Here is a 17,606-nt window from a genome sequence, read left to right on the forward strand (position 1 = left end):
CTACTAATTACACAGATGCTGCCGTATATATTATAAAGAAATAGGCCTATTTTAAATATTGTAATTTACTATTTATAATAACTTCTTACGACGATGATGGTATAATTATTACATTATATATGAATAACATACAAATTATATTAATATTAATTTTAATTATTTTGGGCTAAATACTGTAATGCACATTATAAATGAATATATTAATTATGCAACAATCTGATTAGTACTACTTCTAATAATAATTATTATTTTTGTAGTAATGTTATTATGGTAAAGTCTAAACTACACTTTTGATATACAATCATATACATTATATATAAACAATGCACATAATAAATAAATATATATGAATTCATATTATAAGAATTACTACTACTTCTAACAACAACAACAGTAATAATAATGATGTATTATATTACAGTGTAGATTCAATTGTTACACTGTTGACACAATAATATATTTATAAATGCTATACATATTTGAATTATTACACAATTATATTATGATTAGTACTAACAACACTACCACCAATAATAATATTGTATAATACTAATGAGCTGATGAGTTGAAACAGTTGTGATAGATAAGGGAGACATAGAAAATGTGCAGAGCCGGGGGTAATCCAGGGCAGGTTTGAAAACCACTGATGGACACTTATATGTATTATAAATAAATATATTAATTATACAGTATTATTATGTTTAGTACTACTAACAGCAACAAAAACAAGAAAAATATTTTATTATATTACAACAACAATAATAACAACAGTAATTATTTATTATACTAAAGTATTATGTGAAGCATTCATATAGTCTATATATGTTTATTTTTCGGTCTATGTATAGGTAAACATTTATATACTGTATATTCATATTCAAAATCTGTCACTAAGTTGTGTACAGGCAGTGTTTATGTGTCGCATTTGAATTTTTTTGTTTGTTTGTTTATGTATAGGTAGACATTTATATAAAGTATTTAAAGTCAATATCTGTCAGTATGTTAGTTGTGTATAGGTATAGTATTATGAGAAGCATTTGTATAGTCTGTATTTTTTAGCTAGGTATAGGTAAACTTTTATATATAGTATATTTATAGTCAAAATCTGTTAGTAGGTTAGTTGTGTATGGGTTTATACAGTTTTACTTCATTGTTGTATGTCTGTATTTATGTAGCACAGCGGTCCTGTGAGGCACAACATTTCATTCCACTGTATGTCCACACATGTAGCGGAATGACAATAAAGCTCAACTTGAACTTGGTATAGATTACATTGATACACTATTGATAAACAACTTTTATCCATATTATAAAAAAATTTAATAAAAACAGTCAGACGGCTTAAAGCACTGAGCCATGGATGTGTGAGGCAAACTTGACCTGTCAGCCACTAAAGCCTTAAAAGTTCATTGACCCTAATCTGAACTTTGTTTTACCTGGGCACTCAGCTATGCGAAGAACTATCACGAGGGGGCGCTAAACACCACTTAATTGTAAACACATTAAGTGCGTTTCTTCAGTTTATGCTTATAAAACATGTAGACAGACTTAACAGGTATCCACAAATGGGATCCATGATACATATATTTTCCATTTCCGTCATGTCCTCTCGTGTTATACTTATGTGCATATATTTTACAAAGACTGACCGTCTATAATCAAGAACACGTATGCGCGCGCCTTGCGTGTTTTACCAGTTGCATGATCCTGATGTCATAATTTGGCGATTGTTTCCCACAAACACGGCGAACAACACAGCAGAGAAACGTGACGGGGCTGGACTTCCACCGTGGGGCTGGACCAAAAGCGGTTTGTAAACCCGAGTCACTCTTTCCGGTGAACCGTACACGTGTCATTGTGCTGCCCAATGGAAGAGACGAGAGCGTCTACAGCGGCTGCTCCTCATCTCAAACTTCACAGAGGCGTAATGTGGCTCCTGAACGGCTGAAACCGGGGATTGTTTACGCTTTTGGACCACCAACGACTTCACTCAACCTTTAGGATGGAATAAAATGCAACTATGGTGGTGAATTCCGTACATTGGTTTCGCAAAGGGCTGAGGCTTCATGATAATCCTGCTTTGCAGGAAGCCCTCAACGGCGCGGAGACTGTACGGTGTGTTTATATTTTGGACCCGTGGTTTGCAGGCTCGGCCAACGTGGGAGTTAACAGATGGAGGTTCGTGCCTTTTGTTATAGTTATATATTTATATGAACAGGGGTACGTTGGGAAGTTTGGTGTAACTGTTAATTGTGAAGTGTAGATGGCTCGTAACTACGCAGCTCTTTTGCTCATCCACTATGTTTTAGCCCTGACACACGCCGAATCTGTGTGCATGTAGCTGGTGATACTTGTGCAGATTTCTTTTTTTTAAGCACAAAAATAATATTCTTACTTTTTTATTTCCCACATATTTTATAAACAGCGTAAAATATTGACTCGCGTCAGGGGCCCGACTGCTGTTTACAGCAGGTGGACGAACTTTACAAGTCAGCTCGCACTTCATTTAGAAGTCCAATGTATGTTATTTCTATTTGTTTTAAACGCGCTGAATGAATGAATTGTTAATTGCATGAAATGTGTACAATTGTTGTTACAGCGCTCAGACCATTGAGATATATGGAAGCTAATGGGCTAGTCTGTTTGCTCACGCCCACTTTGATTTTATGTAACAGCTAAATTACCAATTTCATTATTGCGTCATTTGTGTCGGTGAAGTCAAACGCACGCAGTCTGGAGACAGAATTTATAAAAACGTAGGCTATGCCTAAAAAGATTCTAAAGTCAATCTCGCGAGTCACGTGATGTTCGCGTGTGTTGTCTACTAAGCATGATGCGAGATGAATTCTGTGAATGAATGAATGAATAACCCAGTGCTAAAAATATTTGAATGGAATGCATACCAGAGCATTGTCGTATAACCTGTCAAAACGCCTTCAGACTTTTGAATCTTTTTATTGACTATAAGTTTGAGTCTGTAAACATAAATTTCTGTTTATGTAATTATGAAAACAAACTTGTATAAGTTTATTGCTTTAAACCTGGTTCATGCTGAATCAGACAATAAGAGTTTATAAAATACTTTTTAGTTAAAAGATTCTTTTTAGGGGGTTTGATTCATCCCAATGACTCGAATCTTCTGAATCAATTCAACAGGGTTTGTTCAATTACTCTTTCAGAAACTCCAGTAGGTGGCGACGAGCAGTGTTTTATAAATGAATCATTTGAATCATTCACTTAACCATCTTGTTAAAAGCACCAAATCGTTTGTGTCCTAAAAAGGTCTTTCAAATCTTTATTAAAATGTATGTACAATCGCAAAGTGTCCTTAAAGGGTTAGTTCATCCAAAAATTATCCGAAAATTATGTCATTAATAACTCACCCTTATGCTGTTCCAAACATTTAAGACCTCCTTTTATCTTCGGAACACAGTTTAACATATTTTAGATTTAGTCCGAGAGCTCTCAGTCCCTCCATTGAAGCTGTGTGTACGGTATACTGTCCATGTCCAGAAAGGTAAGAAAAACATCATCACAGTAGTCCATGTGATTTCAGGGGTCAGTTAGAATTTTTTGAAGCATCGAAAATACATTTTGGTCCAAAAATGGCAAAAAACGTTACAGCATTGTCTTCTCTTCCATGTCTGTGTGAGAGAGAGTTCAAATCAAAGCAGCTGGATATCCGGTTCGCAAACGAATCATTCAGTTCACCAAATCGAACTGAATCGTTTTAAACGATTCGCATCTCTAATACGCATTAATCCACAAATGACTTAAGCTGTTAACTTTTTTAATGTGGCTGACACTCCCTCTGAGTTCAAACAAACCAATATCCCGGAGTAATTCATTTACTCAAACAGTACACTGACTGAACGTCTGTGAAGATGAACACCAAGACAAGTTGATTTCATCTTGTATGTTGACAGAAAAACATATACATAATTATAAAATAATACATATAAAAAATATATAACACTTCCTTAATGAGAAATAACTATAGGTAACTCTTGCTAGATTGTAATAACTTAAAAATTAAGCACTACTTACAAGGTCATGAAATATTGATATTAACTTTTGTATATATAACATTTGACATCTTCTCTCTGGCAGATTTTTACTGGAATCGTTAGAAGATTTGGACACAAGTTTGAGGAAACTGAATTCAAGGCTTTTTGTGGTGCGAGGACAGCCAACGGATGTCTTCCCGAGACTCTTCAAGGTCTGTATTTCTCTCAGGATATTTGTCTTGTAGTCTCACTTTGGCTTCTTAAAATCTAAACCATTATGTCTGTCAACTTGAAGCATGGAGACTTTCTATCAGGTCCGAGTATATACTGGTGAACAAAGCAATGCTGAGTTTTTCGTAGGGCTGCACGATAAATCGCATGCGATATTTAATGCGCATCTTGTCAATAAAGCTGGTTCTGTAATCAGCTGTAAATCTCTACACATGCCTGATTTCACATGGAGCAGCATTACCTACACAGAGCCGTTGTTCACTTACAAGCTGCACAAAACGTGCAAAATAATGTTTTTTATTTGGTTTCGCGCAGCTTGTCAGTGAACAACGGCTCTGTGTAGTTAATGCTGCTCCATGTTAAATCAGGCATGTGTAGAGATTTACCGCTGATGGATTTACTGAAAAGATCTGCATTAAATATCGTATGCGATTTATCATGCAGCCCTAGTTTTTCGGTATGTTCATGTGTTTACTATGGTTAGTGGATTTAACTGAGCTTATATTAACATTAGCTCATTTTTAATGCATCAACAGTGATGTTAGTGGTCAGTTATCGTTAGTTGTAGGGCTGTGCAACAAATTTAATGTGATTTTCACGTGCATCTCATCAGTAAAGGTGCTCCTGTGATTAGTAGTATATCTCCAGCACGTGCGTTCAGATCAGGGTTAAAAAATTATAATTTTACAGAGGGAACCTTACCAAAAAAGGTGTATTTTAGTGCCCAGAACGAAATGAGGTTGGGCTAGTTTTAAGTAGCGATTGGGCAGGTTTTATTTTGAAAACCTGGCAATCCTGATCTGAACTCATGTGCTAGATATATATACTACTAATCACAGGAGCGCCTATACTGACGAGATGCGCATGAAAATCCCATTCAAATTTTTCCACAGCCCTTAGTTGGTTGATCTGCAAGTGATGATTTGTTTTTCAGAATATTAAAATTATGAAGAAACCGCAGACTGCTATGGCAGTTGTTTTGGCAGCAGCCGTTTAAACCGATAACCTGCCTGAACGCTGATTTAAAACGCATTGCGTATCAACCTCTGGCTAATTCGTTTACCAAACCTTAGCTCTTGGCTGGTTTCTATGGTTCCATAATATTCACAGAGAGGTGAGGTGTGGTCTGCTGGGAAGACTAGTGTAGAGGAAGCTGTGGGTGTTGTGATCGCTGGTCCAACACCGTATCAGAGGAAGAAACATCTCCAAGGTAGTAGATTCATCATAATGATGTTCAGCTTCCAATGTTGCTCATTCGGCACTGGACAAAGCATGTAGTCTGACAAGGATGATGTTTGGTGGAAATTGTAGCTTAAGTAGTTTTTGTTCTATAATGAAAAGAATAATTAATCACAAAATGTTTAGAGATTGTCTCTATGGAGGGTGACAAACCTTGTGTTGTTTCACAAGGATGTTGTTTCCGGATTCATTGGTGAATAGAAAGCTTGAAAGAATAGCATTTATAAATATTTAGATTTTTACAGTCATATTGATCAGTTTAATTGTTTTTTTTTTTTTTACTCCGTTTAGTGTTCAAATCCAATTTCACAAATCAATGTAATGGAAGTGAATAAAATCTTCAAGTCTCAGATGATTGAAGTTCTGCTTTCCTCCAGTAATTTCGTATTCAGCTAAACATCTGAGTCCTGACTGCTAAACGATTTACACCAGCGTTTTTAGAGTAGTTTGTTACAAAAGATCTCATTTTCATGCAGTCGGAGGCTCGGAGCAGTCTTCTCTCTCTCAAGCAGGGCGAATGCATCAGACAAGTGGTTTGTACGAACCCTTTGGCAGGTTAATAGTGCTGTTTATGCAAGCGGTGAGGGCACCAGCACACCAGCCCTTCAAAGTGCACTTGTATAACCAAGAAGTCACAGAGTCCGCCTACAGTGCACTTCTTCTGAACAGGGGCACAGCGTTCGTTTTTGTGTCGATTAGTATGGAATTAGTATTTCCTTTTTGGGCCTTTTTTGGTAATATATCACTAAATTACCATATCACCAGATGTGCTTGCTGTCAGAAGCAGCAGTTTGTAAATGATGATAACTCCCAAGAATTTGCTTTCATTTTTATGTAACAATTTTTTTTATGTATTGTTTTTTACATGGTTAGAAATAAGGGGTAAAGTTGTTCTAGTTAGTTTTAATTTGTTTCATTCTTTAACATATATCTGATCTCTCGTCTCTTTCAGGAGTGGAATGTCACACGTCTCACATTTGAATACGACTCTGAGCCGTATGGCAAAGAAAGAGATGCAGCCATCATTAAAATGGCGCAGGAATACGGTGTGGAAACCGCGGTACGAAACACTCACACACTCTACAATCCAGACAGGTGGGTGAATTGAACTCACACACGGCTCATGGAAAATTCACACACACACTCACAGATGCAATAAAAGTTTCTAAGATTTTGTAGAGAAATTAATTTATAGGTGCAGTTTATTTGTCTATAAAACTGTCTGTACAACGTTAACTCAAGCATGTCAATATTTGACAGGTAATGTATTAACAATATTTTTATGTGCTTGTTTTACTAGTCATGACCATTCATAAGTATTTTAAGAGATTTTTTTATCATTGTAAGCTACCATTTGGGGTCAGTACTAGGGCTTCACGTGACGTTTAAGCATCGATATCGTGTTGTACGAATCCGCGATAGTCACATCGCAGGATGTGCGGTGTAGGCTGTCGTAGTTGATCCGTTATTCATTAACTGTACATGCCAGCTGCTCCCCGGCCCTTGACAATGTGATTCGCGGATTAATTGAACAGTTTAAACCATCATAGAGTGAAAGTTTATCATTTGCATGTGTTTTTAAGTCCTGTGAGTTTAACAGGGCACATTTAAGAACGAGCAGAGAGAGAGAGTGTGCTCACCTTCCCCGTCTTCAAACAACACGAGCGCTGTCTTGCTCTCTCTCCCTCGCACATAATCAAATGAATGACACGACGGTCGAAGAAAAAAACCTATCCAGTGATGAAATGTTTTCTGTGTTGTCAAATCTTGCGATATCCTAAACTGCCAATGCATGCCGTACACGTCTGATTCTGATTGAACTAATGATTCCTTTGAACCGATTCAATTTAATGAATGGTTTAAACATCTGACCTGTCCAACACTGAACTCACGAGACGTCTGAATTGGTGTATAAAAAAATCTGTAACACTTTAAAATAATGTTCTATTTATTAAACTAATTAACTACATTATTTAACATTTATTGTTACTAAACTACACTTCTACAACTTTGTTAATTTCAACATTTAAGCTATAGTCTTCATTGTTGAAATCAAAAGTTGTACAGTATTTGTAAACATAGTTAATGCACTGTGAAGTAAAATTACCAAACAATGAACAGCTGTGTTTTAATAAACTAAGATAAACAAAGTAACAAAAGTATTGCTCGTGGTAAGTTCATGTTAGTTAATATGTTAACAATTCAAACCATATCCTAAAGTTACAAACAAGTCATTTACTCTAATTTAAATAATACTCTGATGGTTTAAATCATTTAAAATGAGAATGTAAGTGTGCTCACCCCATTTTTGTTTGTAAGAAAAAATTAGATTAGATTTCGTATCGCAATATATATCGCAGAAAAATAAAATATCACAATGTCATTTTTTTCCCAATATTGTGCAGCCCTAGTCAGTACTGTTTGAAATAATTTTGAAAGAAGTCTCTTATGCTCTCCAATGCTGCATTTGTTTGATCAAAAGTACAGTAACATTTTAATGTTGTGATATATTATTACAAATTAAAATAATTATATTTATTATATATATTCCTGTGATGGCAAATCTGAATTTTCAGCATAATTACTCCAGTCTTCGGTGTCACACGTTCCTTCAGAAATCGTTTTGATAAGCTGATTTGATGCTCAAGAAACATTTATTATTATTATCGATGTTAAAAAATCGTTGTGCTGATTAATATTCTTGTGGAAACTAATATGTTTTGTTCAGGATTATTAGATGAATAGAAAGTTCAAAATAACAATGTATTTAGAATAGGAATCTTTGTTAACATTATAAATGTCTTCATCAGTTTTGATATTAATTTCTTTAAAAAATAAAAATATGATTTTGAACAGTAGTTTACATCAATCAGGAATCAGCAGAGACATGGTGAGATTACATTGATGTCAATGTCACAAAACATATACAGACATTTTAAAGTGATTTATTTGGTGTATAGTTTTATCGCCCTCTTTAATATGCATGTAGTTTTGGTGCATAATTACATTCTTAAAGCATTCTGAGTTCTGATAAGCTTAAGACTACGGTATTTAAAAATATTGTAATATTTAGAATTACCAATTTATTATTTTACCACATCACATTTTCAGAAATGTGTCCCTCACAAGTGTAGCTAAATGAGTGCTATCATCGAACATTGAGAGACACTTTATCACATGACACTCCTTCATAGAGAATACATTTTCATTCTTTTGAGATAAATGTGGCAATGGGTTTGACACGGCGCCCATGTTTCTCATTTTCTCCAACATTTGCATGCCAATTTAGACAGTTAATGACCAGGCGTTATATAAGCATTATTAGAGAAACTAATCTAAAATTCATTACCACTTCCTGATATGGCAGTTATTATTTGATTATTATATTTTGTTCATTACTCATGCACCTTTCGCCCATCAGGCAAGGTAGGCAACACATTGCGTGTGCTGTAGGCTCTTTTTTTCTGTATTGATATTATTACTGAAATATGCATAAATCTTTTGGTTTGCTCATTTAACTTTTTTTTTTTTTTTTTACTATCAGTGGAAACCAATCTCAATCATGGTCATGTGTCTGATTGACATCCATACTTGTGAGGTTATAAGTAAAGTATAAGTAACTTTATTAATATAAAAACCTGTTTTTATAAAATGTATAGATTTCATGGAGTTACATAGTAGTATTATTTCCAACTATTATATAGCTAGAAATTTATAGTTGGTAACTTGTTTGTGTAAATGTCATGTAAATATATAATAGTATTATTTATACTTATATATTTTATAACATTTGTAATATCTGAAAAATTTCAAGTTGTAAATGTAATACAAAATGTTAATATAAAAATTAATTATGCATATATTTTATATTTTTTTGAAATTGTATGTTTTTTTTTTGTTTTGTTTTTTGGCAAATAGTTCAGAAAAACCTTTAACACTAATGAAATATAAAAACTGATACAATTTCCTAACAAAGTTTACAACAACAAAAAATTATATTAGGGAAAAAAAAGTTGTCAGTAGGGCAGGTACAAATCTGAATTAGTGGGCCAGAGAGAAAAACCTCCTTGTTAGTGCAGTCATAGGGCAACATTCCCTAATCATTGACCAGATTCCTTCGTAAACTTTGCCAGCACTTTTAGAATAATGTGACAAAACAATGAACAATGCAGTACCGTGACCCAGGCTTGCACTTTTGTTTGTGTGCAACTCGCATTCTCCATCTCATGTCTTTCCTGAGAGTATTACCAAACAGGAGAGAATGACTCTGCCCTTCTCAGATCGTCTTGCAGATACCACTACTCCTGATGTGTAAAACCTAGGCCTTTTGCATAGGTTACATAAATAGGATGGATGTTGGTGATACGCCCAGACTCTACGTCTCATTCATAGGGGAAGAGAATGAGCTTACAAGCATAAGCGTGTGTGAATGCATGTGCGGGTGTGCATATGACGTCTGTCGCTCTCCTGGATGATATGAGACTCGCTGTTGCCATCTGATGGTTGAAAGCGGCTCTGGCGGTCACACTGTGAAACATGTGCTGTGGGTGGGAGGGTGAAATAGCTCAGCATGCAAGTCACCACTGCAAACATGTGCGAGCCGAGCACCAGGCTTTTCCTAACAAGCACGCGGGTGCCCCTGATTCCGCACCGTGCCAAGAAAACCAGCCAATGACAGGGGCTCCATCCCTGACGGATATAGTCAGGAGTTGTATAAGATCAGAATTATAAATAAGGGACAGGCTGTTAATGTGTTAAAGCTGTTTCTCTCTTAGAGGAGCCACTGAGACTATTAGTTCCTCTCTTTGAGTCTCTCAGCCGCAGACAGGCATATGTGCTTGCATTTGGAGAATGTGGGGAAATATGTCAACTTTCCCTAACTACTTTCCTAGCTTATCGAATATGACTTTACTTTAACGACCTTGTTTCTTTGAGAATAAAATTGGGCTTTTTACCAGGAAACCTCAGGTTATTTGAAACCGAACGTTGTAATAGAATGTTTTAGAAGTGTCCTATAATCAAACAAGTTTGTATTGATGTCAATCAGAGCAACAAGGTTTTTTTTTTTTTTCGTAGTTCAGATTTGTAGCCTACTGATTCCACCACATAGGCTAATATTTAACTTTTAATAATTAAATAAATAGTTTTAATTTACACTACCGTTTAAAAGTTGGTGATTTTTGTAAGTCTTTTATACCCAAACAAGGCTGCATTTATCTGATAAAAAAAAAAAAAATATATATATATATATATTATAAAATTTATTTCAGGATTCTTATTGGCCCCATATATTCTAACAGTAGTGTAATGTATGTTCATGCCCTTGAAGAAAATGCAGGTATTATTTACTAAATGTTGTTGTTGTTTGATCCACATACATAAAACATATTGGGTCTCTGACAGCTCTATCAATTCGCTCAAACTTTTACCGGAAATGAACTTGATGCCTTTTGAAAATTATTTATTATCTACACTAAAACACTCTGAACACAATCGGTCGACAAGATCAAACCAAACTGGTTTAAAGCAGACATTTCTCCTTCTGAGTTCTATTAATATTCAACCTTGGAGTGGAAATAGCTGCTTTTAGGCAGTGTAATCTGAAACGTGTTTTTGTTTTTCTCTCAGGATCATAGAAATGAACAACCACAGCCCCCCTCTCACTTTCAAGAGATTTCAAGCCATTGTGAACAGACTCGAACTTCCTAGGAAACCATTGCCAACTATCAGTCAAGAACAGATGGCCAGGTGTCAGACAAAGATCTCAGAAAATCATGATGAACGTTATGGCGTACCCTCTCTCGAGGAGCTGGGTTTTAAGACACATGGTGACAGCTCACATGTATGGAAGGGTGGTGAGACAGAAGCTTTGGAAAGATTAAATAAACACTTAGACAGAAAGGTGAGACATGGTGAAGTTATACATTTTAATTATGACTATTGACTTCTTAATTCTGTTGACTTCTCAATTATTTACTAAAATTCAGTTGTATTTTTAAATTTATAGAAAATAGTAATGAATGATGGTTACACCTGTAAAAAATAGGTCTTTTACATTTTTATAATTTTTTATATTTTATTTAATTTGATTTTTATATTTATTTTGATGCAGGCCTGGGTAGCAAATTTCGAGAGGCCTAGAATAACCGCCCAATCACTGTTCGCAAGCCCAACTGGACTTAGTCCATATCTACGATTCGGCTGTCTGTCATGTCGCGTGTTTTACTACAATCTGTGGGAACTTTATATGAAGGTAAGTCATTGTTATTTTATGGCATTGTTTGTAATTAATATTCAAGGGTAACCAGTATAGAAATTATGAAAGTTGATGTTCAAATCAAATATTTACCCTTTCCAGTAGATGCATTTGTGTTGAATAATAATGGGTCCCAGAATCAACCCATGGGGGACACCACAAAAAAGTGATATATACACTACTAGCCAAAGTTATGGACACACTTGACTTAAATGTCTTTTTGATCTAGCAGTTGATATTGGAATGCTTGAAAGTAGTTGAGGAGATCAAGTATACAAATATGAATTTATTTACAAAACTAATTAAAATGATTAAGTTGGTCTAGAATCTAGATAATGATGCAAATGAATACATGGAAACTTCAGTAGTCATAAAAAAGCATGATAGGTAGATAGTTCATATGTTAGTTTTGTAGAAGAGAATGAAAATTTGCTGTTGTATGAGAATGAATTACCGGAATATGGATGTATTGTTATAAAAGAGATTGTGTATAACTGCCACAGCATAGTAAAAAGAATGTTTTGTGACTGTTTTCATGACCTCTTGAACTTGTCCAGCTGCGAAGAAGCTCCAGTCCACCCCTCTCGCTCTTCGGCCAGCTGCTGTGGCGAGAGTTTTTCTACACGGCGGGCACCAACAACCCCAACTTTGACCATATGGAGGGAAACCCCATCTGCGTGCAGATCCCCTGGGATCACAATCCTGAGGCACTGGCTAAATGGGCAGAAGGTCGGACAGGGTTCCCTTGGATTGATGCCATCATGACCCAGCTAAGACAGGAAGGCTGGATCCACCACCTGGCCAGACATGCCGTAGCCTGTTTCCTCACTCGTGGAGACCTGTGGATCAGCTGGGAAAGCGGAATGAAAGTAATTAAGATGGCACAACTTCACCTTCTTCCCTTTTTTATTCATTTTTCCTCTCTTAATCTTGCTCTTTCTCCCAGGTGTTTGAAGAGTTGTTGTTGGATGCAGACTGGAGCGTGAATGCGGGCAGCTGGATGTGGCTATCTTGCAGTGCATTTTTCCAGCAGTTTTTCCACTGTTACTGTCCTGTGGGCTTCGGCCGCAGGACGGATCCCAGTGGAGACTACATTAGGTACTCAGACCAGGCCTTAACCACACCTAAGCATGTCTTACATCACTGGCTGGTGTTATATATTTTGAGAGTCTCGTAGATTTGTGTTGCATAAAGGCTTATGTAAACCGCCAAAGGTTCAGGCCTTTCCACTGTGCATATTTAAAAGAGCTGCTGTAACATTGTGGAGACTGCTAAATTAGGAATATCAGAAGAAAACCTTGGGAAAAAAACACGCTGCATCAAGTTGTGGTGCACACAAGATGTCATAACAGATTATAAAAAAATTATGAAATGCCTTTAATACTGTTATAGTAATTTCAAATAAAAAATGCAAGTAATTATTTATTTATTTATTTAGCAATCATCTGTTATAAAACTCTTATATTCTCACTTACAGGAGGTACATCCCGAAGTTAAAAGACTATCCTAACCGCTACATCTACGAGCCATGGAACGCTCCAGAATCAGTGCAGAAAGCGGCCAACTGCATTGTGGGTGTGGACTATCCTAAACCTATGATCAACCATGCCGAGAGCAGCCGGCTCAACATCGAACGGATGAAGCAAGTTTACCAGCAGCTGTCACACTACAGAGGCCTTAGTGAGTAACTCACAGTGTACCCATCCATCATGACATAAGGTTTATTACAGCCCTCTTATGGAGGAAATGGGAAATTACTGCATTTTGTCACCAACTAACAGACCCTTCTGTTGATACTAAGTGCTTGTATAAAGGGTTATTTAAGCATTTGCAATAATTTACAGTACAGTAATTTAAAGTCATTTCTCACTAAATTTCTTTGACCCATTAGCTCTAAGTACTGTAATGATGCAGTTTGTTTTTGACCTAGATGGAGATCGTAGATAGTTTGGAGTTAGACTGCACTGAGAAGTGATCATACTTGCTTACACAGAATGGAAAATATTACATGTGCAGAGGCTGTAATAGCTTAAAATTGATTGCAAATGATGTAATAAGTGAAAAACTACACTTCGCTTATATTACAAATGAGATGCTTGATAACTAACTTTTAAGCGCAGCTTTGAGAATTTTTTTACACTTAGGTAAATTCTTAGCAGTGTTCTTGTGAGTAATTCTTAGAGGCTTGATAAATGCAACAAACCATATGTTGCATTGATTGCAGTTTTTAGAATAATATTAAATAACATCGCATTGCTAAAAGAGGTCTTGCTACACAATGTTTCAATGTGTCCTAAAAAAGATCAATAGTTGCAGAATTTTACTAACAGATAATGTCAGTAAATTTACAACCCAGTCCATCAAAGAGATAATGGTTATTTGTAATGCGACATCAGTATATTTATGCAGTTGTATGCAGATGACAACTTGATTGACTTGGAAAAATATTGCAACAAAGCCTGTTTCTCTCTTTTCTCTGCAGGTTTGCTCGCCTCAGTCCCTACAATCCAGGAAGAGGCGGAGCCTCCCATGTCGGATGACTCTCAGGCCAGCAGCAGCACTGCCGGTGAGACACATCAATCATCCCTCATACTAACAGGATTCACCGTGCAGCTTTCAGATTTCTTAGCTATGCTTTGTTTATATGTTAAGTACAATGTAACTACACTCCCTGATCTCACAAAACAAAGTTTTACAATGCTAAATAAAATAAATGCATAAAGCAGACTTCACCCTTATTGTTAGCAACTAATCATCCCTTCACCCCTAAAACCAAACCAATATTTATTTTCTAGTCAGGATGGTACTTTGCTAAAGCACCATCATGTTTTCTGCAGGTCAAGCGTCCACTCCCACCTCATCACCACACCAGCCCACCCCTGCACCATCAACCTCACCCAACTCGGAGCCCTTCACCCCCAACTCAAGCCCGACAGCAGCTTTCCCCGGGGCCCACTCCCAGAGGAAAAGGGGCCGACCCTCTGGGCCTCCCAAGCCAACAGAATTCAAAAGTCAAGCACACCAACCAAGCCAAAGGATTTGAGCAGAAGACTCTTGACAAGCAGTGACCACAGGTACCAGACAGAGTAAAAAAAAAACTAAACATTATTTTTACAAATCACTTCTAATATGTTGTGAAATTATAAAGCATGTATTTAATTAGTGTTCCTGTAGCTCAATTGGTATCGCATTGTGATATCAAGTGCAATGTTTCCCCAGGAACACATGATAGGTAAAAATTGATAGCCTGAATGAAAACTAAAATTTAACTAAAATTAATACAAATAATACAATCAAACAACAGTAGTTTATCAGTAATCAGCGGCTGCCATGGTAAACTATGGTTTTTTTTTATAGCAGTCTTACAAAACACTAAATTAATTCAGCTGGACACACTTTCCTTATTTTTTCCACAACAAATGGCCAAGCAAGCACAGACCCTGACAAGATACACGATACAGAACGAGACCAAACGCAGTATCAGCACATCTCACACAGTGAACAAAACAAGCCTTACCTAGCAAAGACAACTGCGCTAAACACTAATGAGACGAGTAAATACACTTACCAGCTGCTTTTAACTTCCGCCGATAAAGACTGCTTCTCTCAAAGAGTATTTCTTTACACTGTTTTCTGCTGCCGCTTGAACACACTTTCATTATTTTATTTTAAATATAATATTCTAGTTTCTAATTATCAACAAATTGAAACGTACAGTTTAAAATTTATGCATATAGATGCAAACTCATCGCCTTTCATTGAGTGGGTAATTGTTTTCAGGGTAAATAAAGAACTGGTTGTTTCAATAATTTTGTATACCATTTTATTTACCCTTTACTTCAAAAACTGTCTAAAAAGGGTAATATTTGATGTATTCGAGGGCTTATATATCGGAACCATGGACAGAGAGGGCAAACATTTTAGGTCAGCATTGCCATCTAATAAACCAATGTTGTCTTAAATGGCCTGCATAGCACTTCATCTTTTATAGCATGGGACTTTGTGTGCGAGTAGCTTCATGAACCAGCTTTTTTTCTTCATCAATCTATTTTTGCTGAATCCCACAATTGAATTAAGCATATTCTGCGAGGATCAAAATGAACAGTGATGATGATGGTGAATTATATCTCTGCCCTCTTCAGGTTGAGACTGTTTGCGGTCCCATATCCAAGGAAGTCTGCGGAGTCCACCTCGCTGAACCATCCGATAGACAGAAACAACAGAAGAAAAGTGTGCAAATAGCGCCACCTTTTGCAGAAGAACAGAAACAGCATTAATAAAAAATAACAAAAGAATTAACGCTGCAGTTCCGTCAATGCGTGCAACAAATCCAGGGATGGTTTGTCAAACATCAATAACAAAAAAGCTGCTTTTGTTCCAGTTTTGACTTGCTAAACTAAACATTACTGTATGAAGATACAGATCTGTTTCAAATGTGTAGCTCTCCTGATATTGCGATCTGACAGAGATCAATGGATGTTGCTGCCGCCAGTGAAGTTTTAGGATAACAAGTGTTGCTGATAGAAGTATTCTTGGCCAAATTATATGCAACTCTGGTTTATGGATTGATAATGGAAATGATGAGGGAACATTTGAAGATATGGTCTACAGTGTTCTGACCACGTGAATTCGAGAATATGAAGTCTGATGTAGTTGAACTCTACAATTACAATTGCTAGCAAGCTACAAGCAATGAAGAATTTTACTTCTTCGGTTTCTTGGTTTGGTCATTTATCCCCATAAATATATGCTTTATGTATGTAACTCCGAATGCAAACATTTCATTGCCACTGGCTGCACTAAAGTTTTCAGAATTAAACTGTATCCAATCCTCAGTTTATAATTCAATAAGCTTGATTTATTTACCATTTTCTAACAGGCGACAAGGATTAATTATACATTCCACTAATGTGTGCATTTGTGATAATTGAACCGTTTAAGATGTTCTCTATGATAATGTAGAACAGCTGTATTTATTTATTTTTGTCCCTTTTCTTTCTTTTTTTGTATTGTATAAAAGAGTTTATTTTCATTAAAAGGCTGCGGGATTGTTAAGCTGTTCTGTTTGTTGGCAGTAATTTATTGAAGCCTTTTCACTGCATGTTTCTGTCAAGAGACAATGTTTCCGCAATAAATTGCATCTACAATGTTTCAGTGTAGATTACAATATATCAAATAAATTTCTTTAAGCTATTTGTTTTTCTTTGATCTGAAAACTTTGTAGTTCATTCAACACCCTTTGTTTTACAGACATAGCAACTCCCTATCTACCAATCACAACACCCTACCTAGCAGGGTGATTCAAGTTCCTGTACAGTCTGGTTTCAGTTTTCAGGCACCACTAGAGGGCGACATATGGACCTAATGTGTTTAATAAATATATGAAAATGCTGAAGGGCTGCTCATTTGCATTAAGTGATTAAAATTAATTATATTTATTTATGTTCAGATGTCTCTTTATGACTAACCAGTGCATGTATTTTTTGTTGTTTTAAAGAGATTTAGTATTATGTATTATTTCTTCCTTTTTTTTTTCTTTTGCATTTTTTTTTTTTCAATGTATATTTTTAGCATTTTATTTTTTTTATCTTTCATGTTCTGTTTTTTTTCTGTGTTTAATTGTATTTTCATTTAAATATTTAGTGGGGGGGGGGTTATAAAGCTTTAGTGTATTGGGTTATTATGAGTATTGTTTATTTAGTATTATATTTTATTTTAGAATTTTTGCCTTTTATTTTTCTATTTCTAAAAAATTTATAAGATTTTTTTTTTCTCCAGTCCTTTTGGTGTCCGGTTTTGTTTTTATTTCTTTTGATCCTTTTTTTTTTATTTGTTTTGTTTTTTTGTCTTCTTAACATTTGTTGTCCTATTTC

At 35.7% G+C, this 17,606-nt stretch overlaps 1 protein-coding gene across 2 annotated transcripts; it reads left to right on the forward strand.

The window, feature by feature from the left end:
- The first annotated feature begins 1,826 nt into the window (after positions 1–1,826).
- On the forward strand, positions 1,827–16,926 carry cry2 (cryptochrome circadian regulator 2). 2 transcript variants are annotated; one of them, XM_026203261.1, is made up of 11 exons: positions 1,827–2,178; positions 4,111–4,219; positions 6,430–6,537; positions 11,106–11,379; positions 11,590–11,730; positions 12,291–12,602; positions 12,680–12,831; positions 13,211–13,413; positions 14,216–14,299; positions 14,571–14,807; positions 15,876–16,926. In XM_026203261.1, the coding sequence occupies exons 2-10, from the start codon at positions 4,197–4,199 to the stop codon at positions 14,774–14,776; spliced, it is 1,503 nt and encodes a 500-aa protein (XP_026059046.1). In that variant the 5' UTR covers positions 1,827–2,178; positions 4,111–4,196; the 3' UTR covers positions 14,777–14,807; positions 15,876–16,926. The 2 variants fall into 2 exon arrangements, with proteins under 2 accessions (XP_026059046.1, XP_026059045.1); XM_026203260.1 differs by having other exon boundaries at positions 1,828–2,178; positions 6,430–6,572.
- The last annotated feature ends 680 nt before the right edge of the window (positions 16,927–17,606 follow it).

This window comes from Carassius auratus, chromosome 25, assembly GCF_003368295.1.
Source record: "Carassius auratus strain Wakin chromosome 25, ASM336829v1, whole genome shotgun sequence".
Taxonomy (NCBI): domain Eukaryota; kingdom Metazoa; phylum Chordata; class Actinopteri; order Cypriniformes; family Cyprinidae; genus Carassius; species Carassius auratus.

Bases quoted from the DNA above. Each gene is read 5' to 3' on its own strand.
- cry2 (XM_026203260.1), top strand. From the start codon at position 2,021: ATGGTGGTGAATTCCGTACATTGGTTTCGCAAAGGGCTGAGGCTTCAT. The intron at 12,832-13,210 runs GTACTCAGACCA...TCTCACTTACAG, and splicing joins CCCAGTGGAGACTACATTAG to GAGGTACATCCCGAAGTTAA. The intron at 13,414-14,215 runs GTGAGTAACTCA...TTTTCTCTGCAG, and splicing joins GTCACACTACAGAGGCCTTA to GTTTGCTCGCCTCAGTCCCT.